The sequence below is a fragment of the Cygnus olor genome, chromosome 1 (genome assembly GCF_009769625.2).
Source record: "Cygnus olor isolate bCygOlo1 chromosome 1, bCygOlo1.pri.v2, whole genome shotgun sequence".
Taxonomy (NCBI): Eukaryota; Metazoa; Chordata; class Aves; order Anseriformes; family Anatidae; genus Cygnus; species Cygnus olor.
The window spans coordinates 201,477,411-201,501,151 of record NC_049169.1 but is presented as its reverse complement, the minus strand read 5'-3'; the positions used below and the strand labels follow the sequence as shown (position 1 = coordinate 201,501,151).

Here is a 23,741-nt window from a genome sequence, read left to right as displayed (position 1 = left end):
TTTTTTTTTTTTTTTTTTTACTAGAATAAAAGCAGGAAGAACATTTCTAGGTGCCTAGAGATTTTTTTTTCTATACTTGCCTAGCTCTAAAACAGTTCAAAGGAATTTTATTAAACTTCCCAGGAAAATTCAGCTCAAGCATAACCACAAGGAGAAGCATTTTCAAGCACAACTATAGATGTTTGGGAATGTAATAAATTCTGGAAGGCTACTTACGCTGATATGTTTTTTGATGTAGTACTATACCATCACAACTATCCTGCAAGATTAATTATCAGTTGCTGGTGATTCTCAAGTCAGGTGTGCTACAACTAGGTTTATTCTAAATGCTTTTTGGTGAGTGTATACCAGCAAAAAACTCTTGCTGCATCTGTACAGAAAGACTTTATCCAACATCTATGCCTACTGGGATAGGAAGAGGTGGAACGTATTTGTCCTAGAAGCATTTTTGAATGATTTCAGTAAAGCTATGCTGCGATGGGATATGCTTTTAGAAGGTGGTTTCAAAAACGCAGGTAATGAAGCACGCTTTTGCAGCCAAGGATAAATCCACGCTCTGGCCTTACTGTTGGCATGGCAATTTCTGTAGCGATAAACAACTTTTCATTAGGCAGTCCAACGACAGACTCAACATGGGTTTCTGTGCCACTCCTAATGAGCTGTTCCACGGATCTCTTGCAGGATGGAGTGTTCCCACAACTCATTAGCATGGGGGCCTCACGGGCTAACAGCCGGCAGACCTTGCGGAGGTACTACTGGCTGCGTACTACGACCAGTAAAGACAAACTAATAACACGCTGAAATACTGGATGCGCTCAGGCATGCAGGGTGTGCATGGATTCAGGGATCCTGGGGGTGTGCTCCGGAGGGCTGACAACTGCTTCGCCTCACACCAGCCTCAGTTGGTTGCTGACTTATTAACAGCAAATCTACTTTTGAGGGTGGCCTTGGTCTACATGACATCCTCATCAAAGCAGTTTTGCTTGTTTTATCGGTTTTACTCCAGTAATTATTATTATTCTAACTTACAAATATAGTACTTTTGGGAGGAGCTCAATTTCCCCACCCCCACATTTTTCCCCTAGGAGTTGAACACTATATACTATTTTTGCCAAATAAACTGAGTTTACATTATGGCTTGACTCCTGGTACATGATTAATATTTGTCACAGGCAGCGTGTCTTCAAATAGCTGGCTAACATTTACACCGAGAAAAAACCTTGAAGCCCTAGCTTCAGTTGGACGGAAACAAAAACTTGAGTTTCATTTTCTGATCTTATGATGGCACGCTGTAAAGGAGAAGTGGTGTGTGCAACGCACAGCATTTCGAGGTGTACCGGAACAAACACGAACGTCCAATTAAACAGGCAGATTAAAGACGCCGGTGCATTTCCGGCCCCCTCTTCCCCATTTTGAAGGTCTCGTTTTTCAGAAAAGGATGCAAATGCTGAGATAGAAACTAAAATACGTTTTTTATGAGATAAAAGGGCAAACAGCTGTTTTTACCACAGATCTGCCAAATCTCAATTTTTGCTATCTTTCTGCTGCACACGCAGATATCCTTTAAAAATGATTTTGTGACAGGAGTGTTTTGCAAGTGTACTTTAATTTGCAAGTGTATTTTAACGAAGCATTTACCCAACGGCCTCCTTTGCCCTGCTGAGTTAATAAGTAACATGTGAAGAGGGGCAAGGAAGAGCTGGACCTTAAACGTGTTAAGAACCGAGCGTTATCAACTTTGGGCAAGTATCATGACAAAAGAGCAGGTTTTGCTACCTCCAAACCTTGGGGTTTGCAAACCCCAAACGCTGCTCATCGACCCCTTGAGTGGGACAACTGAACTAAGAAGTGTCTCCTAATTTCTGACCTAAACGCTGTCTGGTTTTTAGGTGTGATTGTCACAAGGACCTAAACCCCTGTTTTTTTGGGGTGACTGGCACAAGGACCTAAACCCCTGTTTTTTAGGGGTAAAAAGGCGCAGGGCAGACTGGGAGCAGAGCAGGGGGCGCTGCCTCCCTCCCGATGAGGGAATTCTGTGGTTGCACAAATCCGCCGGGCTCCATCGCCACAAGCTCCCCGTTAGGGGACAAGGCGGGTGCTGAGCGGGGCCCTGAGGGGCCACCAGGCCGCGGCCTCGCCCCCGGGCCTAGGCCGCAGGGGCGGCAGCGGGTAGGCCGCGTTGCTATGGCAACCATGAGCCAATAGTGAGCGCGGCGCGGGTGGGGCCTCGCCGGGGGCGCAAATCAGCACCGAGGGTCGGGAGGAAAAGGCGGGACTGAGCGCGGGGCCCCAATCGGAGCTCGGGGGCGGAAAGGGAAGGCGGGAGGACAAGGCCCAGCGAGTGAGGAGCGAAGGGCGGTAGGGAAGCGCGGCCAATCGCGAGCCGCCCTTCAGGGGCGAGCGCGGGCCTTGAGCGCAGCAACCAATCAGCGGGGAGAAGGGGCGTTCCCAACCGCCCGAAGGCGGGCGCGCTGCCGGGCGGGCCAATCGACGCTCGAGCAGGGGATCCGCCAGCCAATCGGGAGGCGGCGAGGGAACAAAAGGGGCTTTCCAAGCCGCCGGCCCCTTTCCCCTCAGCGCAATTTCACATGACGCAACGGTTGGAGGCAGAGGTCCGCGGGCCGTAGCCGCCGCCGCCATTTTGTGAGCGCCCAGACTGAGCCGGCGGCCGGCCGACCGACCGGAGGCGCGGCGGCACCCGCGGCACCAGCACCTCAAGCAGCGCCGGCGGCGGGAGGGAGCCGCGGCCCGAAGGATGCGGTAGAGGAAGCCCAGCGGCAGCGGCGGGGGGGGCGGCATCGCTCGGCGGCGGAGGCGGCGGCAGCATAAAAAAAAAAAAAAAAAAAAAAGGAAAAAAAAAGGGGGGAGATCGCGGGGAGGGGGCTGTCGGTCGGTGGGGGTCGGGGCGCCCCGGTCGGAGGAACATGTCGGCCCCGGAGGGCAGCGCTGGTAGCAGCGAGGCCCGGGAGGACGCGTGTCGCGATTACCAGTCGTCGCTGGAGGACCTGACGTTCAACAGCAAGCCGCACATCAACATGCTGACCATCCTGGCTGAGGAGAACGTGCCCTTCGCCAAGGACATCGTCTCCCTGATCGAGGCGCAAATCGCCAAGGTTTTTATATTCCACCGACTCCTACTCCTACCTATACTGCTGGGGGGATAAGCCGGCCCGGGGCTGCGGGTTAGGGGCGGCCTCGGGGAGGGGGGAGGGGGGGAAAGGAGGAAAAGGGCGTGGGGGAGACGGCCCGAGGAGGGGTGGAGGGGTGAAGCTGACCCAGAGGAGGCGAAAAGGGGGGGAGATGAGGGCCTGAAGGAGGGGAATTAGGGCAGGAGGGGGGGGGGGGGGGGCGGAGGAGGGGCTGAGGAAGGCTGGTGGTGGGGTGGGGGCGGTTGGGCTGGGGGCTCGCAGGCAAACAGGGAGAGGGGGTGGGCTAGCCAGGGGTGAGCAGAGAGGGCACGGCTTTCCCGGAAAACAGGAAGCCCAGAGGTTTTCATTTATTTATTTATTATTGGGGAGAGGGTCAGGAGTTTGGGGTCGCTGCGGGGGGAGCAGGGGGCGGAGGGGAGCGGGGCTCAGGCGGGGTCAGGGAGCACGGGAGCTCGTCCTAAACACCGCGGGGCTTCAATAAGGCTGCTGCTTTCCCCCCCCAACCCCCCCCCCACCCCCCCCCGCAAAGAAAAACCATAGGGAGCAGGGGACTCGAGGGAGGGGAAGGGTCCCCCCAGTACCCAGCCGCAGAGGAGGGGTGTCGGTAGCAGGGGGGAGGGTGTGGGACTCGCCCCCACCAAAAGGCGCTGGGGGGGGGGGAGTGGAGAGAAAAAAAAAAAAAAAGGGGCAGAGCGTGGCTGGCGAGTGGAGGAGCCCCGTGGAAATAAATAGCAGGCAGCACAACATGGCGGCCCGGCAGTGACTGGGCAGCAGCACCTCGCCCTCCTCGCTGGGTTTTCCCCCTTCCCCGGAGCCAGTGTTGAGTGTCTCGAAGCTGGTGTTGTAGTCCCCAAGCGTTGCATTTAAGCGATTTTCTACCCTTAGATGAGTACCGCGATCAGTAGGGAGGGCCTGGCCGGGGGATATTGTGGAGTTGTTTTTTTTTATTTTCTGGGTAGTTCGAAGGAACGGAAATAAGATGGAGTTTAAGCACGGGAGTTGTCCGCTTTAGAAGGACTAAATTTAACGATTAAGTATTACTTTAAGCATCATTTTAAGTATAAAATACATTTAAGTATATTATAGTTCAGAAGATAAGGTTATTTTCCCAGCGTGGTCCCTATGGGATATTAATTGGGGGGGGGGGAGGGGGGCGAGACATGACACTAATCTGTCAGAAAAGTTTGTGGGTGAAAGGTGATCATCTGCTCTGGGTAGAGAAGTCTGCGTGTGGTGGTGATGGGGGTGGTTTTGCTCTGCCTGCTTAGAGAAAATTACGTGGGCTTGGGATAACCTGTTTGGATTTCAGGTGATCTGTGCCTTGAGTAAAAGCTAGTGTTGTGTGTGGATCTAATTCATCATGGCTAGAGAAGTTTATCGGTCGAGGATGGGGAAGAAGTAATTCTCCCTGACTGTAGAAACTGCAGCAGCCTGTAGGATCCTAACATGGCGTCTGAAAGGCACATGATATAAAAAGAAGGGAAAGAGGAGGCTCCCTCTGAGCCCAACCCAGGCAGTTGCTGACATCAGTCAGCCACAGCACATGGATGGGGGTTTGCCGCACCTTTTTACCAGGACCTTTTTATAAGAAAAGCGTTCTTCTTTCAGTCTGTCCCGATTCCTGCCAGTCACCCCTCCCCCGTTGTTTCCCTTGCTCCCTCTGATATCAGGTGTTTGTAGGCTTTTTTTCCTTTTGGCTTTAAATCATGGTTTATAATGGTGAGAATTGTACTATCTAATGATGGGGAGGGAAGGATCTCTTAAGTTATTTAATCTATCTTTCTATCAATGCAGGATGGCTCTTTAGTGTTCCACAGACCTCTTCCAGTCTAGTTTTAAATGCTGCCAGTGGCCAAGTTTTGCCATTCCTTGGGGAGGTGACCTCAATCTAATAGATCTCACCATTATATCTCCTAAAGGGCAGTGGATGTATATAACGTAACTTGTGATAATATCAATGCTGTCAAATTTCTTCATTTCTGGGTGATTTAGAGTCTGCCCTGAAGTGTGTTTTTTAAAGATGTCTTAAATCCTGTATCAATGGTTAGTTTTGCCTAGTTACTGTTTGTGACTGTGGTTTATTCAAGGCAAGTTCTTAGTTGTTTTTGGGAAAGCGATCTCCTTTACTAAGCCACTTTTAAAAAGTGTTGCCTGGAGACAGTTTGTTTAGTGTAAAACTTGAGTGGTCTGCTTTACAATTTAATAAATGGTTCTGAAATGTGTGACTGGTATTATAAAATTTGTAAATAAAAAGTGTGAAATATGTATTTGTCTTTTTATTTACCATTGTATAGTGCAGAATTTGTTTCCAAGACCCATTTTGTATACAAGGTTATTTTTTAAACAATTTTTTTTCACAAGTTTGTGACTCGGGGTTCAATTACCAGATAATGATTTTTTTTAAGGTTGAAACTTTTGAGGAAACTAATAAAAAAAAAGCCACACATTTCCAACAATAGCTTTCATACATTTTTTGAAAGAACAGTGGGAATTATGTGATGAAGTTTTTAATATTAAGCTGAGAAACACAGTTAGCATTCTTCTGTGTTCTGGTGGTTATGTGGAGCCTCCCTGCCTTTTGGTTAGCGTCATGTGGGTCTCTTTCTTGCTAGGGGATGCTGTGTAGATCGCCTGAAAACAAAATACATTCAAATCTGGGACTCCCTTGTGTGGTTATTGGAATGTGTGCTAGATAGCTTGACATAATAAACATTTCCAGAAGTGAAGGCTTAAGTATTCCAAGCATATTTAAGTCCTGGTTCTTAAAATGTAACACCCGAATAGCTTACTTATCTTTGAAGCAGGATACGCTGCTGAACTTGTGATTCTGTGTCATATTTTGAAGTAGGTGTCCTTACTAGATTACAGTCTTTCCCTGTATGATTGCTTTTCAACAGTCTGACGCGTAATGAAGGTGACAGTTAAACTTGCCACAGTGCCTTTGCTACTAAATGGATGCCCCAGCGTCTCAAACTTTAAACTTAGTGGAGGGTAGTGAGCTACTTCCAAATGCTGGTGAAATGGAAGAATATGGTGTACTATGCCAGTAGCTCTTGGGCATTGGTGCTGCTGAGACAGCTCTTTGTTTCCCTAAAAGCTGACTTTGAAAGTCAGAAACTGCGCACTGTCATTTTTTTTAATAAAGGAAGGCATTCAGAACTTAGTGTTTTTAATGTGCCATTGTGTAGGCTGCATTAAAGAAGAAACCCGTATTTCCCGGACATTTAATATTAAGTAGTTTTACATCCAGGGTTGGAGCGTTGAGGCTAGAGAGATGCCCCTATTCTAACCGCTTGCATATTAGCTTGTTTACAGCTCAGTATTAAGTCAGTGTGCTCAGCTCTCAGGTAATACAAGTGCTGTAAAATATTTTAATGTACCACAATTAGTTTTAGGTAGCTTAACTGCACTTTTCTTTCTTTCCATATCCAAAAAATATCAGCTGCCTATTACGGTTTTCAGTATGCTCAGAGGCAGTGATCCCCTCCCCCCCAGTTAACAGGAAACTGACCTTTCCGATGTAAGTTTCAGGCCATGGTAAATTAATACACACTTAAGGGTGAGGAAACAGTGTGATTTACCCATATAAAAGTACTGTTGCCCTTCTGTGAACCACCTTAATGGGGAAGGAAGAATTGTAAAGCAAGAGCACTTCCACACGCTTGTCTGGACAATGGGGCTGTGAAGTAAGGCGTTAACAGGGTAGCCTGTCCTGTTTAAAATGAGCGGTGAAGTTATTCTGGTTTTATCCTGAGTTTACCGGATGGTGAATGGGACTTAAAAGTTATTATGAGTGGATGCTCCTCTAAGGGGATCGCGGTCAACACGCAGCTTGTGGTGGTGTCTTTCACATTGTCCTCTTCAACAAGTCTGTGTACTTGCTGGTGCTTTCTGGAACTTTGCTGTGCCTTCTGCTTGCGAAAGCCCATGGTGGGCATTAAAAACACCTTGATTTGGGCCGGTGGTGCTTGGTGTACATTAGAAGTTGCTGTAGCAGTCCAGCGTCACCACACTTCTAACGCACAAACTTGCTACAAGTTTTGAATGTGGATTTAAAAACAAACAAAAAACAAAACAAAAAAAAAAACAAACAAAAAAAAACCAAGCTGCCTCTTGTAGCAAAGATGTGTCCAGAATATGAAGACTCCCATCTGTGAAAATTGTGGTTGCAGTTCCTGAGCTTCTCTGTGTCTTTGCCGGGTCGACTTGATGATTGAGTTTTGTCTGGATTTAGAACTTTGTTCTAACTGCACATCTAACTGAAAACCTGACTGTCACTATCTACAAGTGCCAAGAGAAAATGGGACTCCTTGCTCCGTTCGTTTGGATTACAATGCAGTAGTTGCGACCTATTCTGCGTGTAGTATATAAAAAGACTGTGATACTCTACATATAATCTACGGCTGCAGAAGTTCACTAATTTGGGCTGTTTGCCAGAAGTCTGATTTGTGTTCTGTGAAATCCCGAAAAACAAGCATTCAGGAGGTCTGAATTATAAACGATTTTTAGAAGTTCCTTGAAGTGCTAACGATGGTTTCCTGCTAACTTACTTTCTCAAGTGGTTTTTGAAAGGTTACGCTCGGTACGCTAGCATTAATACTGTCTTGTGGGCTTCTTTTTTCTTTTTTCTTTTTTTTCCCCAAAGCTTTGAGACACAAACAGAATAACCTAAGGTGTTCCTTTTTTTCTGTGATAGACCCACTGCATTGTACTATGAACTGAGTATTGATTTTCCAAATTAAGTTTTTGTATAAACAAAAAATCCCAAGCAAATCCCTTGGTGTTTATAGTGGCAACCAAAATGAGAGGTCTGTATTTCTGGGATTGGTAATCCCTTTATTTAAATAGCTTAAAGTATGTTTTGTTGTACTAAACTTCTCAGTTTCTTCTTATTACTCCAGGCTCCTGCATCAGAGAAGCTCCCTGTTATGTACCTTATGGATTCCATTGTCAAGAATGTGGGAAGAGAGTATCTTACTGCATTTACTAAAAACCTAGTTGCAACATTTATTTGTGTATTTGAAAAGGTATATACACTTTCAGAAAAGTTCTGTATTCTAAGCAAAATTGTTCCTGGTAAAATAAACACATGCTTTCAGTTTTGGGTTTTCTTGGGTGGTAAACCGTAAGAATTAATCGGTTTTTATAAATCTCAGTATGTATCTATAATGTGGACGGGTATTCCTGTTGTTGTCAAGTCCGTAAGTTAAGTTAGCCAAAAATATAAAGTCTTACTTAATTTGGTTCCTAAACTTCTGTAATTTTTCTATCCAGGCAAGATATTACTATTTTTTTCTTGGTTACTGTTACCTGGATGGACTTTTTGTAATATACAGACCAATTAATTACGAATTGTTGATTTTTTTTTAAGATAGTAAATAGCCTTTATGTCAGGAGTATACTGAGAATCAGTTTTGTAGAGATTTCTCAGAGCTTTCTTCCCTCTCCTGTAGTTTAGATTTGTCTGATGCACATAATTTTTGATGTACAAAACGAGTGCTTAAACTATGAAGAATATCACTAACACCTGATACTCTCTTGGTGGTCTGTGATTTAAATATTAAATATATATATATGTGGGGGAGAAGGTCATAAGAGTGTATTGCTGTTACATTACAAATATGTTTTAATTTCATTCAACTGCCACATTTTTTTCTCTCAGTTTTTAACCACAAAAAAGTAAATTGTGCTTATTCTTCAGTGAGAAAGGCAAATCCAAGTCCATTTTTTGAAAGATTGGACTTGAACGGCTTTATGTTGGATCTGAAATGAAGGGTTAACTTCTGTGGTATCCTGTATGCTCTGAGAAAGTAGCGTCTCATATGAATGAGATGAGTGGAGCTTTGCATATTTATCTTTACATACCAGTGAGGATCTGTGATCCTAGAATGTTTTCTATATGGTTTTCACATGTATAATGCATGGCTAAATAAGGAACAGATTGTAATAATGACCACAGAAAATTTGAACTCCTGTGTGTAGAGTAGATAGGTAGACATTCACTTGTTTTTCTGGTATTAGATTGTGTTCTTCACTGAGTTGCATTTAAACTTCTGGCAGCTGAAGCTCTGGATAATAACTGATAATAACTGATTTTCCAGAGTTTGGTAGCCTAACTGTCTACTAAGCTAACTAGAACTATTGAATTTGTATTAATTGTGTAAAGTGGCAGTCACTTCAGATAACTTAATTGATGGTATTGCAAGATGGAATTCTAGTCACTGACATTGTTAAAAGCATTTGTTTACCAGTAAATGGTCGCTAAGGTATCTTTAAACACGTAACAAAGTCAGAAACTTGCTCAGTCACTACAGCACCTTTCATGGTCAGCTTCGTACCCACTCATTGAAAATTGCATAGATGCACCATCCCACTCCCCAGTAGCTAAGTATGAATTATTTTTGTTGGAGTTCCTGCCACCCTCCCTCTTCAACAAACCTCTGAACTTTCTGAACTTCTGGACAGTATGTCTTGCTGTAACATCTTAACATAAAACTGTAGCAAAAAAGGGTCTCCAGGGTCAATGCTTCATGATTGAATTAGAATATTCACAGTAGGACAGCTTTTGTCCTCAAATGTTTTAAATTGATTTAAAATTAACTACTTGAGTTATGAGATGAACAGAATTTTGCTTTAATGTGAATTTCTGACTTACCTGTCATGAGATGATTCAATCTAATTGTAAAGAGAGGAAAAATGGGAGGCACTACTGCAAATATGCTTGATTTGTGGCTCACAGATAGTTCAACTGCAAAATTAGACCTGAAATATGGTTGAATTCATTTTAGCTAACATACATTTTGTTGGATTTGTTAGGAAAAAAAAAACCTTCAGTGATTAAACAGCTGAACAAAACACCTTTTCTGTTCAGAAAATTCATTGTTCTCTGACTTGTTTGCCATTGCTCTATGCCATTCAGCACAAACACTTGAATAATGTATTGTCTCAGAGGCTGCTGCCTTTCGATATTTTTGTTACTGTATTTTCTTTTTCACAGAAATTGGCCAAGTAAAGTGAGAATTTTGGTAATGGAAAAGTTGAAAGAAAATTCTCAGAGAATGGTAATACGCAATAAAACCTTCGAATGGCCTTGAAATGACAATTCCACATCTGAATTTCTGTTACTGATTCTGTTGGTGTAGATGTAAAAGTCTGCTTTACTTATAAGTTCTGTATAGCCAGTTCATGGTGTTAAAATGATAAAATTGATAAGAATATTAAACAAATGAAGCCTTAAGTTCTACAGAAAAGTTTTAGAAGTTGTTTTATATTAACTTAACAAGCCATAGAATTGTTTTATTGTTTTAGGTGGATGAAAATACTAGGAAAAGTTTATTTAAATTACGCTCCACATGGGATGATATTTTTCCTTTGAAGAAACTATATGCCCTTGATGTCAGAGTCAACTCATTAGATCCTGCTTGGCCAATTAAACCTCTGCCCCCAAATGTGAATACTTCTAGCATCCATGTGAATCCTAAGTTTTTAAATAAATCGGTAAGTTTTTATTCCTACTGTATGAACAGATGGTAATATATGTAGTTTTCATTGTTCGTGTGCTGTTTTTTGACAATTTAGTATATTAAGAATGAAGCATCTGATCTTTGTAGACAGGTAAGAGCAATTTCCTAACTAAGAATATCTGATGGGTTTGTTTTTTGTATTTCAAAACTGGATCCTAGATTTGTGAACATTGATATATTAAATAGCATATTTAAACCTGTCACAGTGGGCAAATTCTAGTGGAGCAAAAGTTTTAAAATGTTTTATATTTTGCATTAGAAATGCAATTTGTAACTGTTACACGAAGTCCCAGTGTTGGGTCACCATAACAGTTAGAGGAGATAGTTAGCTGATTCCATTAAGATTTTATGTGTAACTTTTTTCTTATGTTTGTTTTTAGCCAGAGGAATCTACTGCACCTACCTCTGCTGTCACTTCTGGTGCCTCTACTCCTCCAGCTGTTCCTGAAATACAAAAGAATTTGACACAGGAGCAACTGATAAGGCAGCAATTGCTTGCAAAGCAAAAACAGTTGTTAGAACTTCAGCAAAAAAAATTAGAGCTGGAGCTGGAACAGACTAAAGCACAGTTGGTGAGTAGGGTAGTTGATGAAATGTCCATAGTTGGGTCTCACTTTTGGATAGTACCTTAGCTATACAGGTAACTGCAGTAAATTATGTTAGAGAAGTGTAGCTCTTTTAGGACTAGAGCAGTGCAACTTGTTCTGGTGTTCTAGACCAATATTTGTTACCTACAAATTGTAAGAATTGCACTCAAAACAGGTTTAGAAGAAGCTTTTGTGTTTTGTTACTAACTTCTCTCCAAAATAATGTGTGTCTATGATCCTAGTTTTGCACCCCTTCCTGTGGTTCACCACAAGACAGGCTTTTTCAAATATATTTGATTTGAAAAAGAGTAGCATTTCTTTATAGAACAAGGAATCCTGATCGTTAGCAATACAAAGGCAGTTTCCTCACAGGGTCAGTTTGGTTTAATGCCAACATCTGAAGGTGGCGGTTAAGTTGTATTGTTTTACATTCATAATAGAAAGTCTTCCAGTTTTAACTGTTGATGGTAGAAAATAAACATCTTAGAAGTGTAGGGGATAAAAATCACATATTTGTTAATTTAATTGTCATGAATATGTCAAATATATAGAAAAAATAATGCTGTAATGAGAACATGTTTAGGTTTATGTATTTTGCAGCATTGATGTTGCATTGATTTTGCGTTACAACTTGATCTTTTGTGAAGGTACTGCATTATTTTAATGCCTGTGATTAGCAATTAATTGGTCATTTTCAGTTAAATGGCTGAACCTTATATAACTACAAGTGTTTTCTATTTATAGTTTTGTTTTCAAGTCAAAACATGAGTATCTCTGGGTAGGAGTTTTATCATGCAGGTTAATGCTGTTTTTTTCCCCCTATTTCAGGCTGTTTCTCTTAGTGTTCAGCAAGGATCATCTACTATAGCTTCAGTTCCAGCACCTTCCAAGCCACATGTGTCTCAGACACCTCATATGACAGTTAAACCACCTCATCAGACTTCTGTGCAATCTGAAAAAATTAAACCATCCCCAAGTCCTCCACTTCATGATATCAAAATAGTAAATAGGGATCCTCGACTTAATAGGATGGCTCAACATTCTTCTCATGCTAAAGATCAATCTCATAGGAAAGAATTTCCACCAAATACAACCAGTCAGTCTGATACCAAGGCAAGCAAAACATCCCAGGCTGAAAAACAAAACTCCACAAAGCAAGAGAAATTGAAAGCAGGTGAAAAAATACAGAAGAAAGAGCTTGATCAGTCAGAAGCAAAATCTAAATCACCATCTCCTTTGAAAAACAAGTTACCCAATACTAAAGATACTAAAAACCAGGAAAGTGAAAGCACAAAAGTATCTGAAATCAGTAAACGGGATCCAAGACTGAAAAGACATCTTCAAGAAAAGCCAGAGGGCAAGGAGGATGAGGTGAAAGAGAAGAGGAGAAATGTAGAGAAAAAAGAAAAAGAGGAACATAAGATGTGTGAACATAGACCAGTAGGCAGCAGAAATAAAGTAATTAATGGTGTTGTTCAGAAACAAGACACACCTACAGAAGAATCAGAAAAACAGGGTGGAAAACAAGGGAGATCAAGTAACAGAAAACGGTCACGATCACGCTCTCCTAAGTCACGGTCACCATCTACACATTCTCCAAAAAGAAGAGAGAGGAGGTCACCCAAAAGAAGACTCAGAAGCTTATCTCCCACTTCGTCAACTCCTAAAATTGGAAAGATACGTCAGATAGGTCCTAAGCAGTCTCACGTTGAAGAAGCCACACAGGCAGCAAGAGATGAAAGAAATTCTAATAAGCGGAATGTGAAACAAGAGGTGCGAGATCCACGGAGAGTTAAAAAAGCCCAAGAAGACAGGCCTCAAGAAACAGCAAGTCAGCATTCTGCAAAAGCTTCTCCCGATCCAAAGGAGAATGCAGAAAACTGGCAGGGATCCAAAGCAGGCAAGAGGTGGAAATCTGGTTGGGAAGAAAATAAAAAGTAAGTTACCATCTTTTAAACAGGTTATGTCTGAAGTCAGTGGAAATTCTACTGCTGACTTCAGTGTAGTCAGATTCTGAGAGGAAATGTTCAGATTGTCAAAAATTGTTGATGAAGTTTCTTACCTTATTTGTAGTTAAATAGAGAAATTATGCCTACTTAGATTCTAAGATGATTGTGATGTTTTGCCATGATCAGTTCTAATAAGGATGTAACAGATATGTCCTGAATAAAGAAATAATTTATATTTTAAATACGTTCTGTTTTCAGCTCGCAGCAGAGTGAAGAACACCAAGCACTTGGTAAATCTCCTCACCAAAGACACCGGGAAAACTGGACCGCTGCTAAAGGAATTTTATCACCCCGAGCACCAAAGCAGCAGCACAGGTTAAGTGTGGATGCCAATTTACAAATTCCCAAAGAATTGACATCTGCAAGCAAGAGAGAATTACTTAAAAAGGTAATACTGATTAGCTTGTCTTCATAGTAATGTCCTGGATGTAGGTGTGCTTTTCTTTTCTTTTTAGAAATCTAAACTTCAACTTTATGTTCCAGGCCAATGATCGCTTAGCATCTGGTGAAATAACTCAAGATGAATTCCTCATGGTAGCTCATCAGATTCGACAGCTGTTCCAGTACCAGGAAGGGAAGCACAGATGTAATGTGTGGGATAGCCCTACAGAGGAGAAATGCGTTTTGAAAAAGAAACCTCTTCTATCTGATGCAGAATTAACATACTACGAACACAAAGCTAAATTAAAAAGAACCCAAGTTCAGCATTCATTATCAAGGCTTGATCTGTTGGATCCCGATGATATTTTGGAGTATCATCTACCCGATGCATTGCTTTCTGGAATAGAATGTGAGCAAGCAAAAGCGAAACGTGGAGTACAATTTGACAGAAAAGAGCCATTTGGAGAAAGATCTAGGAGGCATTCTCCTGTAAGTGGCACTAACAGACCTTTTCCTGATAACCTTTCACCGCTTGAGAGTCGACGAAGACTTGAGGAACAAAATGCTACCAAAGGAGCAAGAGGTTCTAAAACCTTCGATCCTTACGACAGCTGGGGAGAATCAGAGGAATTTAGAGATGCTCTCAGACAACAGGGAAAAGGCACACCGGAGTTCCAGAAAATAGATGGTGACGCAATCTGCAGATTCGATAATCGTGAAGAAAGACAGCTTCTCGGGCAAGCTGGTACATTTTTTTGCTTTATTTTACAGATGTTAAATAATTGCAGCGTTTTGGTGGGTGGTTATATGTTGCTTTTATTTTTTTTTTTTTCAGGTGTTCGAGAGGAACCAAGATCGCCATTCAGTGAGCGTTTCAAAAGAGCTAGGTATGAGGATCCGGAGAAAACACCATTTCCAGAAAGTCCAGGATCAAGATTTGGAGGCATTGAAGCCAAGCAGAGAATAAGTGCACTAATGGAAGACAGACCTCTATTTGATGGCTCACCTAGACCACCTGCTGCAAGGGTTGGGGTAGATGGACCAGGAAGTCCTTTTGTTGATGGTCCTGCTGCTGGTTCAAATTCTCGAATTGATGGGCCACCTGGACAGGCTGCTCTGAGATTTGAGGGGCCGTTGGTCGGAGCAGGTGCATCACAGTTTGATGGACCACTGGCGGGGGCAGGGGGAGCAGGAGCCTTAAGATTTGAAGGGCCGCCAGGGCAGCTGGCAGGGGCTCTCAGATTTGAAGGACCCCCAGGACAGGTTGGAGGAGGAGGTCCACTGAGGTTTGAGGGACCTCTTGGGCCTTTGCGCTTTGAGGGGCCTGCAGGCCAGCCTGTAGGTGGTCCTAGATTTGAAGGACCCGGAGTTGGTCTCAGGTTTGACGGACCTCGTGGTCAGCCTTCAGGTGGTCTCAGGTTTGAGGGGCCTCATGGTCAACCTCTGGGGCCTCGAGGTCAACCAGGGGGTGGTCTCAGGTTTGAGGGACCCCATGGTCAGCCCTTGGGGCCTCATGGTCAACCAGGGGGTGGTCTCAGGTTTGAGGGGCCACATTTACAGCCATTGGGGCCCCATGGTCAACCTGGAGGTGGCCTCAGATTTGAGGGGCCGCATGGGCAGCCTATGGGGCCACATGGGCCATCAGGGGGCGGGCTCAGATTTGAGGGACCACATGGACCACCAGGTGTGGGTCCTAGGTTGATTGACGGACCAGTACACCAGGGAGCTGGTGGACTTAGATTTGATGGTCCTCTGGGACGGACGGGTCCAAGATTCGATGGCTGTCATGCTGGATTTGATGGTCAGCCTGGACAGCTATCTCTTTTGCAAAGATTTGATGGAATTCACGGACAGCCTGGCCCAAGATTTGAAAGGGCACCTGGCCAGCAGGGACAGCCACGATTTGATACAGCCATACCTCAAAGATTTGATGGTCCTCACCAGCCAGCCTCAAGGTTTGACCTGCCCCTTGGCCTTCAAGGTGCAAGGTTCGAAAATGTAGCTAACCATCCTGCCTCAAGATTAGAAATGTCGCCATACGGACAAGGTGGTCCGTTTGTTGATCATCCCAGCCAGGGCTACAGTGGGCCATCTCATGGGATGCAGTTCCAGAGGCCTGACATATTTGATGGTTCGCCAGGACCAAATTTCAATGGGCCAGCTGGCCCAGGAGCACAGAATTTTTCATTGAGAGCATCTGGACATTATTTTGATGAAAAAAATCTTCAGGGTCCTCAATATGGAAACTTCAATAGTATGGCAGTGGGAAGTAATCAGGTAAGAATTACTGTTGTAAATAGTTTGCTTGCAGAAGTATTTTTGTGTAGACAATTAGCAGTTTTACTTTCTCTAAAAACGTAATTTTTTTGAAGAGCTGGTGCACTGGGAGACGGTTTCAGACTTAAAACGTCATCACGTAGTATCTGGATGATTCAAGAAGGGCATGCACTGTTATTTTAAGATTTTTTTAAAAAGAAATTAACAGATCTAATCATTTTGTAGGTGAGAGTATAACTGAAATTAGCATTTTTAGTTTGAAAACAAATAAGGTAATTGGAAGCCTGGCATTTTCATTAAACTTGAACAGGGCCAGCTCTATAAATCATGACTGATGATACAAGTGCATATAAATGATTAATTTTTCTAAAGAGGTGTAGAATTAGGATGGACCAGAAATAATCCTATTGTCTTTCTGGAGATTTTAGTACAGGCGACAAGCCAGTAGTAACAGACATCCATAATTTGGGGGAACTGAGAAAGATGCAGACATTGTTAAATACCGTTTTTGGAAAATGATCTTGGCATCAGCATGCTTTGAGTTTAGTTGTCTTTGCTATTGCCAGTCGGTAATGCTTTCTTCAAAAGGAGAAAATAACTATACATCAATCAGAATGATAACATTTCTTCCAGTAGATTGCAGATTTTAGAGGGCATTTTTCATTTGGGGTATAACTGAACATGAAGAGTTAACTGATTGAGCAAAAGCAGGTAATGTGTCCTGCTAACCTCAAACAGGATCAAAATTTAATCAATGTAAACCTTTTTTAGTAAATCCAGAAAGCAATTCGAGAAAAAAAAAATTACAATCTCACTCTAAAAATATTTTTTGGTATGTAGTTTGCTGCAGCTGGGTTGCTGCAACCTTCAGAATGCATTTCATACAGTGGATACTATTTAAATTATAGAAAAAATAATAGTGACCTTTATTGATAATGTTTACCAGTTTAACTTTTCTGATGAGCTCTGTTTTGGTGAAAAGGATCAACTTGAATTACTGGGCTTGGAAAACATGTTTAAAAGCTGGATGAGCAGAAAGAAGAAAAGGTGTTTTTTTCTTTCATTTAAATATTAGGAAAAGTGAATATATTTTGATTTTTTTTTCTGATGGGACATGAAAACAATGGAAAGGTTACTTAGCCATTTGTGGACCCTTCAATACCGAATTAACATAGTTCACTAGTGGGAGGATTTTAATATTTATAACATAATCGAGAAATTTGTAGAAATGATCATTAAAAGAAAAATAAATTACAATGCAAAGAATGCTTAAATGTTTACTTTTACAGGTTTCGCTCATGTCTGCTCAGCCAGGACCTTATGGCCAAGGTCAACAGTATTTGCCAAATCCTGGAAGCTTTGTTCAGAACCCTGCAGGTACCAAACAGTTAACTTCCTTTTGTTTCTTTCGGACTGTTCTCTTTGCTAGTGGACACACAAAATTAGCTTTCTGTATTGTGGTGGTGTACTAGGTCTGTGTGGACTGAAGGAAACCCCAGTGAGGTGGCAGATGATGTTGTTTTTGGAGTACTTTAATCTCGTTAGGGGTTTCCCTCAAACATTGAAGGCTTTCATTAGTTTTTCATTAACCACATGGCTTTGGTATGTAGTTGTGCTAAAACAGAGCAAAACAAAATTTTGGTCTGCTTTTTTGATGGCAGAAAGGTACCAGTTTGTAGGTCTGGCTTGCATTTGCCAGGCTGTATAAACATTCTGAGTGTATGAATTGGTTAGTAAAAATCTTGCAACAAGTCATAAATAATTGAAGTACATTGGTCCTGGTGAAATACTTAAGGATAAAATGAGAAAATACTGTGTTTCAACAAGCACTATCCAGTAGAAGTCTCTTTACAAGGCTGAGAGCGTAGAGAGCACTTCAAAAAACTTACGTTACAAAGGAAGTTGTTGAAAGGGAAGAAGTAAGTCAAAAAACTAGATATAAAGCAAACGGTGGATAAATAGTTTGAAATAAAAAAATGGAAGTAACAGGAGACAGAGGGAAAAGTGTGCTGTCAAATGTGCTGATAGAAGTTGAAGTAAATTCTTGATGTTATCATTGAATGGTGATGTTTTTCTCTAGGAGGCCTTCCACATTCATATCCTGATAACCACCTTGGCCAGCTTGATGTCAATGAATTGTTTGCTAAGCTGTTGTCAACAGGAATTCTCAAACTGTCAAAAACGGATTCCACTTCAGCACGTATGTAGATCCATTATGTTCTGACTACTTGGGTTATACATAGCTGAATTGTAAAGCTAAGTGTGAGAACTTCCTGTGAGTTCTTGCATCCTCTTTTTTTTTTTTTTTTTGAACTGAGCTTTGCGGGAAAGGATTTGGTGCATGCGAAAGTGAATTACTAACTTTCTAAAATGTATATTACTTGATGTGTATGCTTAAGCTATTTAGAGCAGCCAGTTGTGGTTTTGGTGCCCTGCCTCAGTAACTTGTTCTTGATTATAATCAGATTCTTGTCAGTTTCTGAAATACGTTCATCTGAATATTGAAATTTAATGTTGAAAGCTTAGCTGAAATACTGTTTTCCTAAATTGGAATGAGTAGTAGTGTACTGTGTTCTGTGTGCTTTTTTAATGATGTTACAATATGAGACTGACTCAGCTATTATTATGCACTTCCAACTTAGCATACTCAGATCGTATTTATTAATATTCGGATAAAACAAAAATAAGGTTCATCAGCACCTTACTTCTTTCTTAAAATGTACTGAAATTTTGATGAACTTGTCTTTATTCTTTCTAGAAGTGAACGAAACATCAGCCCAGCCAGCTGCTGAAGAGGAAGATGATGACCAGAGTGATCAAGATGTCCCAGACCTCACGAACTTTACGGTTGAAGAACTCAGACAGTGCGTATAGTAGCATGAGCTTACGCTGCAGTAAGAATAATGGCATGGAAGTATATAAATAGTGGAATCCAAGACAGTTGAGAGCTTTTAAAAGATGTTATGCCACTTTTTGACTAAGAGGACCTGCAATTTTTGATTGTTACTTCATGACTAAGGATGTGCAGTTCTTGATTGTTGTTAGTCTTGGAGAACTTCAGGAAGGAAAAAGAGGGAAAATGAATGACAGAAAACTTCCCTTTATCCAAATTGGGATGTTGTCATTTAGGCAGCAAGGCTGTGATACAAAATGAAGTACTAAGTTTGCTACCTTTGTGGTAGTTTGCAAAGCTGAGCCAAGTGCTAGTGTTACCATGTTACGTGCTATTAGGTGATGAAGTTAGTAGGCATGACACTACTAACAGTACCGAGTTTCTTATGGATAGTTCATATGAGCCTATTCAGATGTTTTCAAATGACTGTTATGAAAATCAGGAATAATTAACTGTGTTGCATGCCTTAACCTTATAGTAGATTCATGCTTTTCTTCTGCTTCTGCAGTTCTACAAATCAACTTCCTGATAAACTTCCTCTTTCTTTTCATAAAGATGTTAACTTTTTTTCCCCTTTTTGTAGGCGTTATGATAGTGTTATTAATCGACTGTACACTGGAATTCAGTGTTACTCGTGTGGAATGAGATTTACTACTTCACAGACAGATGTTTATGCCGATCATTTAGATTGGCATTATCGCCAGAACCGCACAGAAAAAGACGTTAGCAGAAAAATTACGCACAGAAGGTGGTACTACAGTTTAACAGTAAGTAATGCAGCATGTGTCTTAATACGTTAAAGGCTGGATTCAGTGTTATACTTTATGTATGTACATTAGGATTGCAGTTGAAATCACATTCTCACAGGATTTTTCCTATGGTAAACAATGTTGTATTTGGTATTTCAAGCAGTTTTTATAAATGCCTGTCAGAACACAAAAGGCAATTATATGATGAACAATAAGCACTTGGAAGCTGTTGGTACTGCTTTGGTTGCACTGAGAATGGAATAGAAATAGAAGGAAAAGGTTTTCTGAGTAGGGTAGCATTGTTGGAAAACATGCACTCTGCTGCACGCGAGAAACATTTCAGTTTCAATGAAGTAATATGTTCTAAATAAGGTGCTTCTGGGATGTCATTTTTCTTTTCTTTCCCTTAATTCTGTTTTAAATATTTCTGACTATTTTTAAGTGTCTGAGTGTGAATGAAAACTTTTCCTTAGGATTGGATTGAATTTGAAGAAATAGCTGATCTAGAGGAACGTGCAAAAAGCCAATTTTTTGAAAAAGCCCACGAAGAAGTTGTGCTCAAGACACAAGAAGCTGCAAAAGAGAAAGAGTTTCAGAGTGTCCCTGCTGGACCAGCTGGAGCAGTTGAAGTAAGTTTCAGCTTGTCTGTATTACCCTATGGGCAATAAAGTAGACTGAAGTCTTGGTCTTGGATCAGTGTGCAGTCACTTCATAGGTGTTGCATTTGTGTGTGTGGCAGATAACATTAATAACCAGTAGTACAAAAACTTACATGCCTATTGGCATGCAGTCTTTTTAGTGAAATTGAAATGGGGAAAGCGTGTCAATTTACTGAATGTTCCCATAGGGGGGAGTAATTTGAGTGAGTTGGAAACGATCCCTTGTGATTCAAACAATGATTTTTACTGGATTTTTGCTATATTTACACATTTTTTTCATTAGAAGGTAGGCATTAGGACATTAGGTGTTAGGACAAAGAACTATCTGAATCTTCTGACTTAAATAACCAGCAGGTTTGTATTTAGGTAGACAACATAGTTAAGTAATTAAATGTTTTTATATGGTAAACCTATAAGAAACTAGCTAGTGAGTCATATAGGCCTTTGCTTTAATTTTTAAAAGGCCTTTGTTTTAAAAGGTACTTGTGCTTGTTCTCAGAGTTGACTTATGTATTTTACACAGAAGTATTAAAGGTGTTAATACTTCATGTAGGAGTTCTCCCTGTTAACTTGAAACTCAAAAGTTGAGTTATGGGGAAAAGTGAAGATGATGCCATAAAAAAATAAATCTCCATACTGGATTGTTTTACCTAAATCCCTGTCCTGGATTGTATTATCTGGGAGTAAAACAGCATTAGATTGTTAAAGTGTTTTGTAGAGAGTTTCTAGTTGAATGGGCAAAGCTTGCCTTTCTCAAATGACAACAACATTCAAGGTCAGATGATTGTTGCTAAATTTACAAACTGTACTCAATTTTTATTGATATTTTCTAAACTTACTTTTAAAACGTAGAGGAAAAACCATCTTTTAGTCTACTATAGTTATCTTAATTTAAAAGAGCATTATTTAGCTGTTACTTGTGAAGTTCCTGAAGTTCATGTGTTTTATTTCAATAACGTCATATATCTGTTACTTCAAAAACTTTTCAGAGCTGTGAAATTTGCCAAGAGCAATTTGAACAATATTGGGACGAAGAAGAGGAAGAGTGGCACCTAAAGAATGCTATACGAGTAGATGAAAAGGTAATCTGATTTTATTACATGTGATACTTGTTGATATTTTAAACAAAAACCAACCTGTGCCCCCCACATCCTAGTTAAAAACAACAACAAAACTCAGCTGAAGATTTATAGCTAGAAGGTGAGACAGCATTGTGATCTGCCTCTCCTGAAGGATTCCCCTGATAGTTTTCCTGACTTTCAAGTACATAAATACCTCAACCTTTGGAAATGCTTGAAGTCCTGGTACTGTTAGCATAGGCTCGCTATGCTTCCTTCATATACTGCTCTGCTAAAAGAAAAATGAAGGTGATCCTTCCCCTCTGCCAGAGGGGTTGGACCAGATGGACCCAGAGGTCCCTTCCAACCTCAACCATTCTGTGATTGTGCAAATGTTTATATATATGGTGTAGATATTGGTTCAGTTCTTTCTATATACAGCTATCCATGTATGATTTCCTATACTTACCAGGCTTTTTGTCTGATAACTTTTCCTAAAGATCTTTGCCTAGTTACATTTGACACCATACTTTGCCTACTTTGTAACATTGTTGTTCTAGAAGAATTGTGTGATACATAATTGACACTGTTCTGTTCATGACCTGCGCAGCTACTATATTCTTTTGTATTTAAGCGTATAACTTTTCTTTTCCAGATTTACCATCCATCTTGTTATGAAGACTACCAAAACGTAAGTGAATCCTTCTTATTTTTGAAGCATTTTGCTTTCAGTTTGTTCACTGACTTTACAGGGAGCAGATGTCTTCAAAATCCATCTTTCTGTTGCATTTGACCAGACAAAGAATCAAAGGCCCTGGGCATGGCAAGTTTATAATACAGAAGTTGTTAAGATACATTTTTCATAGTAATGTATCATAACAGGTTGTGTGTCGTACATGACTGAAGCAAAAACATTATTTGAAAACACATCATGAGTTTATTGAGTAACATGCATAGTCTTAGGAATTTGCAAAAAAAGGAGTAAGTGGGTGTTATAGTGTGTGTTAAATTTTTAATGATTTGGGAGTACAGTTCATTTGTGGAGAGATGGGAATATTTTATGGTAATGTGTTAAGCATTTCACTGTTATGTGGATGACACATTTTCAAAGTAATTGTGAAAAATTAATGCTATTAAATGGTAAACTTCCTTATATGAATCTTGATAAAGTAGAATTTTGGATTTTGCGTGCTTTACTGTCAACATGTTTGCATTTTAGGAAAGACTAAAAGGGAAAAGGATTTAAAAGTGGCTATTTTAATGATGTGGTAATGCTATGTTAACGTTTGTTTTGCAGACATCATCATTTGATTGCACACCATCTCCCAGCAAGACTCCTGTAGAAAATCCTCTAAATATTATGTTGGACATTGTTAAACAAGAAACACAAGAGTCCTGTGACTCGCCTAAAGTCAAAGAAGAACCTGATGACACCCCTACTGCCTGTGCAGAAGAGAGCACACCTGCATCTACAGATATTAAAACAGAACCTGATGAGTCTATTTAAATAAAATGAGGTATGTTTTTTTTACAGAAAAGCTGCTGTGTTATCTCTGGAAGGCAAATACTTTTTATATGAAATAAAAACATTCAGCTGAGGCAGGGCCTTAGCTACTGTTTGGTTAATAAATACATTTTTGTATTTGAATTTCTTACTGCCTGCACAGTTTCAGGTGTCATTGTGTGAAAGTTCTGTAGATGCGTGAAAATTTAATGGAATGAAATTGTATATGTAAAAATGTACAATTTTCACTTGTGGAAATGTAAATTATAAATAAAAGATATTTTTGCTATATATGGAGTGTAATGTTTATGCACACCATCAAATGAAGACAGTGTTTCTGTACTTTTTTCAGTTTAAATGGAATTAAAAAGACCTTTGTTTTAGACCTCTTGCTGAATAAGATTCAGAAAAATGAAAGCAAGTAACTTCCTTCAATTATCTCATAGGTGGGTTATCAAGGGAAGCGATGCAGGAACTTCTCAAGACACAACCCTATATTTTTCTTTTTAAACTTATCTGAACAAACTTACATATCCAGATATTAAAAATAAAATTAAAAAATAACCAAAAAGACAGTTCTGGGTAGAAGGGGAAAATTTAACAAAGGAACCAGAGTGCTTGATTGTGAACACAAGTGCCAACAAACAATTAACAAACCAGGATGCCTGGTAGCTGAGACATTTTAATGATTTTTTTTTTCCGTTAGTCACACATAAGAATTTAATACAGCTGAACAAACTTTTCTTTACATTACAGGGGGAAACGAATGTAAGAATGCTCATTTGAAAAATGGTTAACATATTTTTTTTTTGTTGCTTATGACTGGACTTAGATGGTAAACCAGATATCCTGAGATGTTAATGTTTCTTAAATGTAATAAATAAAATTAAGCATATATTTGTGTAAATCTCTTCCTTTCAGTAATGGGTTTGTGTGGCTGGCATGGTTGTGG

General features: G+C 40.7%; 1 protein-coding gene across 2 annotated transcripts; it reads left to right on the top strand.

Moving 5' to 3' along the window:
• Nucleotides 1–25: 25 nt before the first annotated feature.
• Nucleotides 26–23,684, top strand: PCF11 (PCF11 cleavage and polyadenylation factor subunit). Of its 2 annotated transcripts, none has more exons than XM_040544317.1 (16): nucleotides 26–3,113; nucleotides 8,051–8,176; nucleotides 10,458–10,646; nucleotides 11,053–11,244; nucleotides 12,088–13,196; nucleotides 13,467–13,656; nucleotides 13,752–14,394; nucleotides 14,485–15,926; nucleotides 17,216–17,303; nucleotides 18,007–18,126; nucleotides 18,688–18,790; nucleotides 19,403–19,586; nucleotides 20,042–20,197; nucleotides 21,217–21,309; nucleotides 21,941–21,976; nucleotides 22,583–23,684. In XM_040544317.1, exons 1-16 carry the CDS (start codon nucleotides 2,925–2,927, stop codon nucleotides 22,790–22,792), a joined length of 5,070 nt encoding a protein of 1,689 aa, XP_040400251.1. In that variant the 5' UTR covers nucleotides 26–2,924; the 3' UTR covers nucleotides 22,793–23,684. The 2 variants fall into 2 exon arrangements, with proteins under 2 accessions (XP_040400251.1, XP_040400250.1); XM_040544316.1 differs by having other exon boundaries at nucleotides 18,685–18,790.
• The last annotated feature ends 57 nt before the right edge of the window (nucleotides 23,685–23,741 follow it).

Bases quoted from the DNA above. Each gene is read 5' to 3' on its own strand.
- PCF11 (XM_040544316.1), top strand. From the start codon at position 2,925: ATGTCGGCCCCGGAGGGCAGCGCTGGTAGCAGCGAGGCCCGGGAGGAC. The intron at 11,245-12,087 runs GTGAGTAGGGTA...CCCCTATTTCAG, and splicing joins AACAGACTAAAGCACAGTTG to GCTGTTTCTCTTAGTGTTCA. The intron at 19,587-20,041 runs GTAAGTAATGCA...ACTTTTCCTTAG, and splicing joins GGTGGTACTACAGTTTAACA to GATTGGATTGAATTTGAAGA.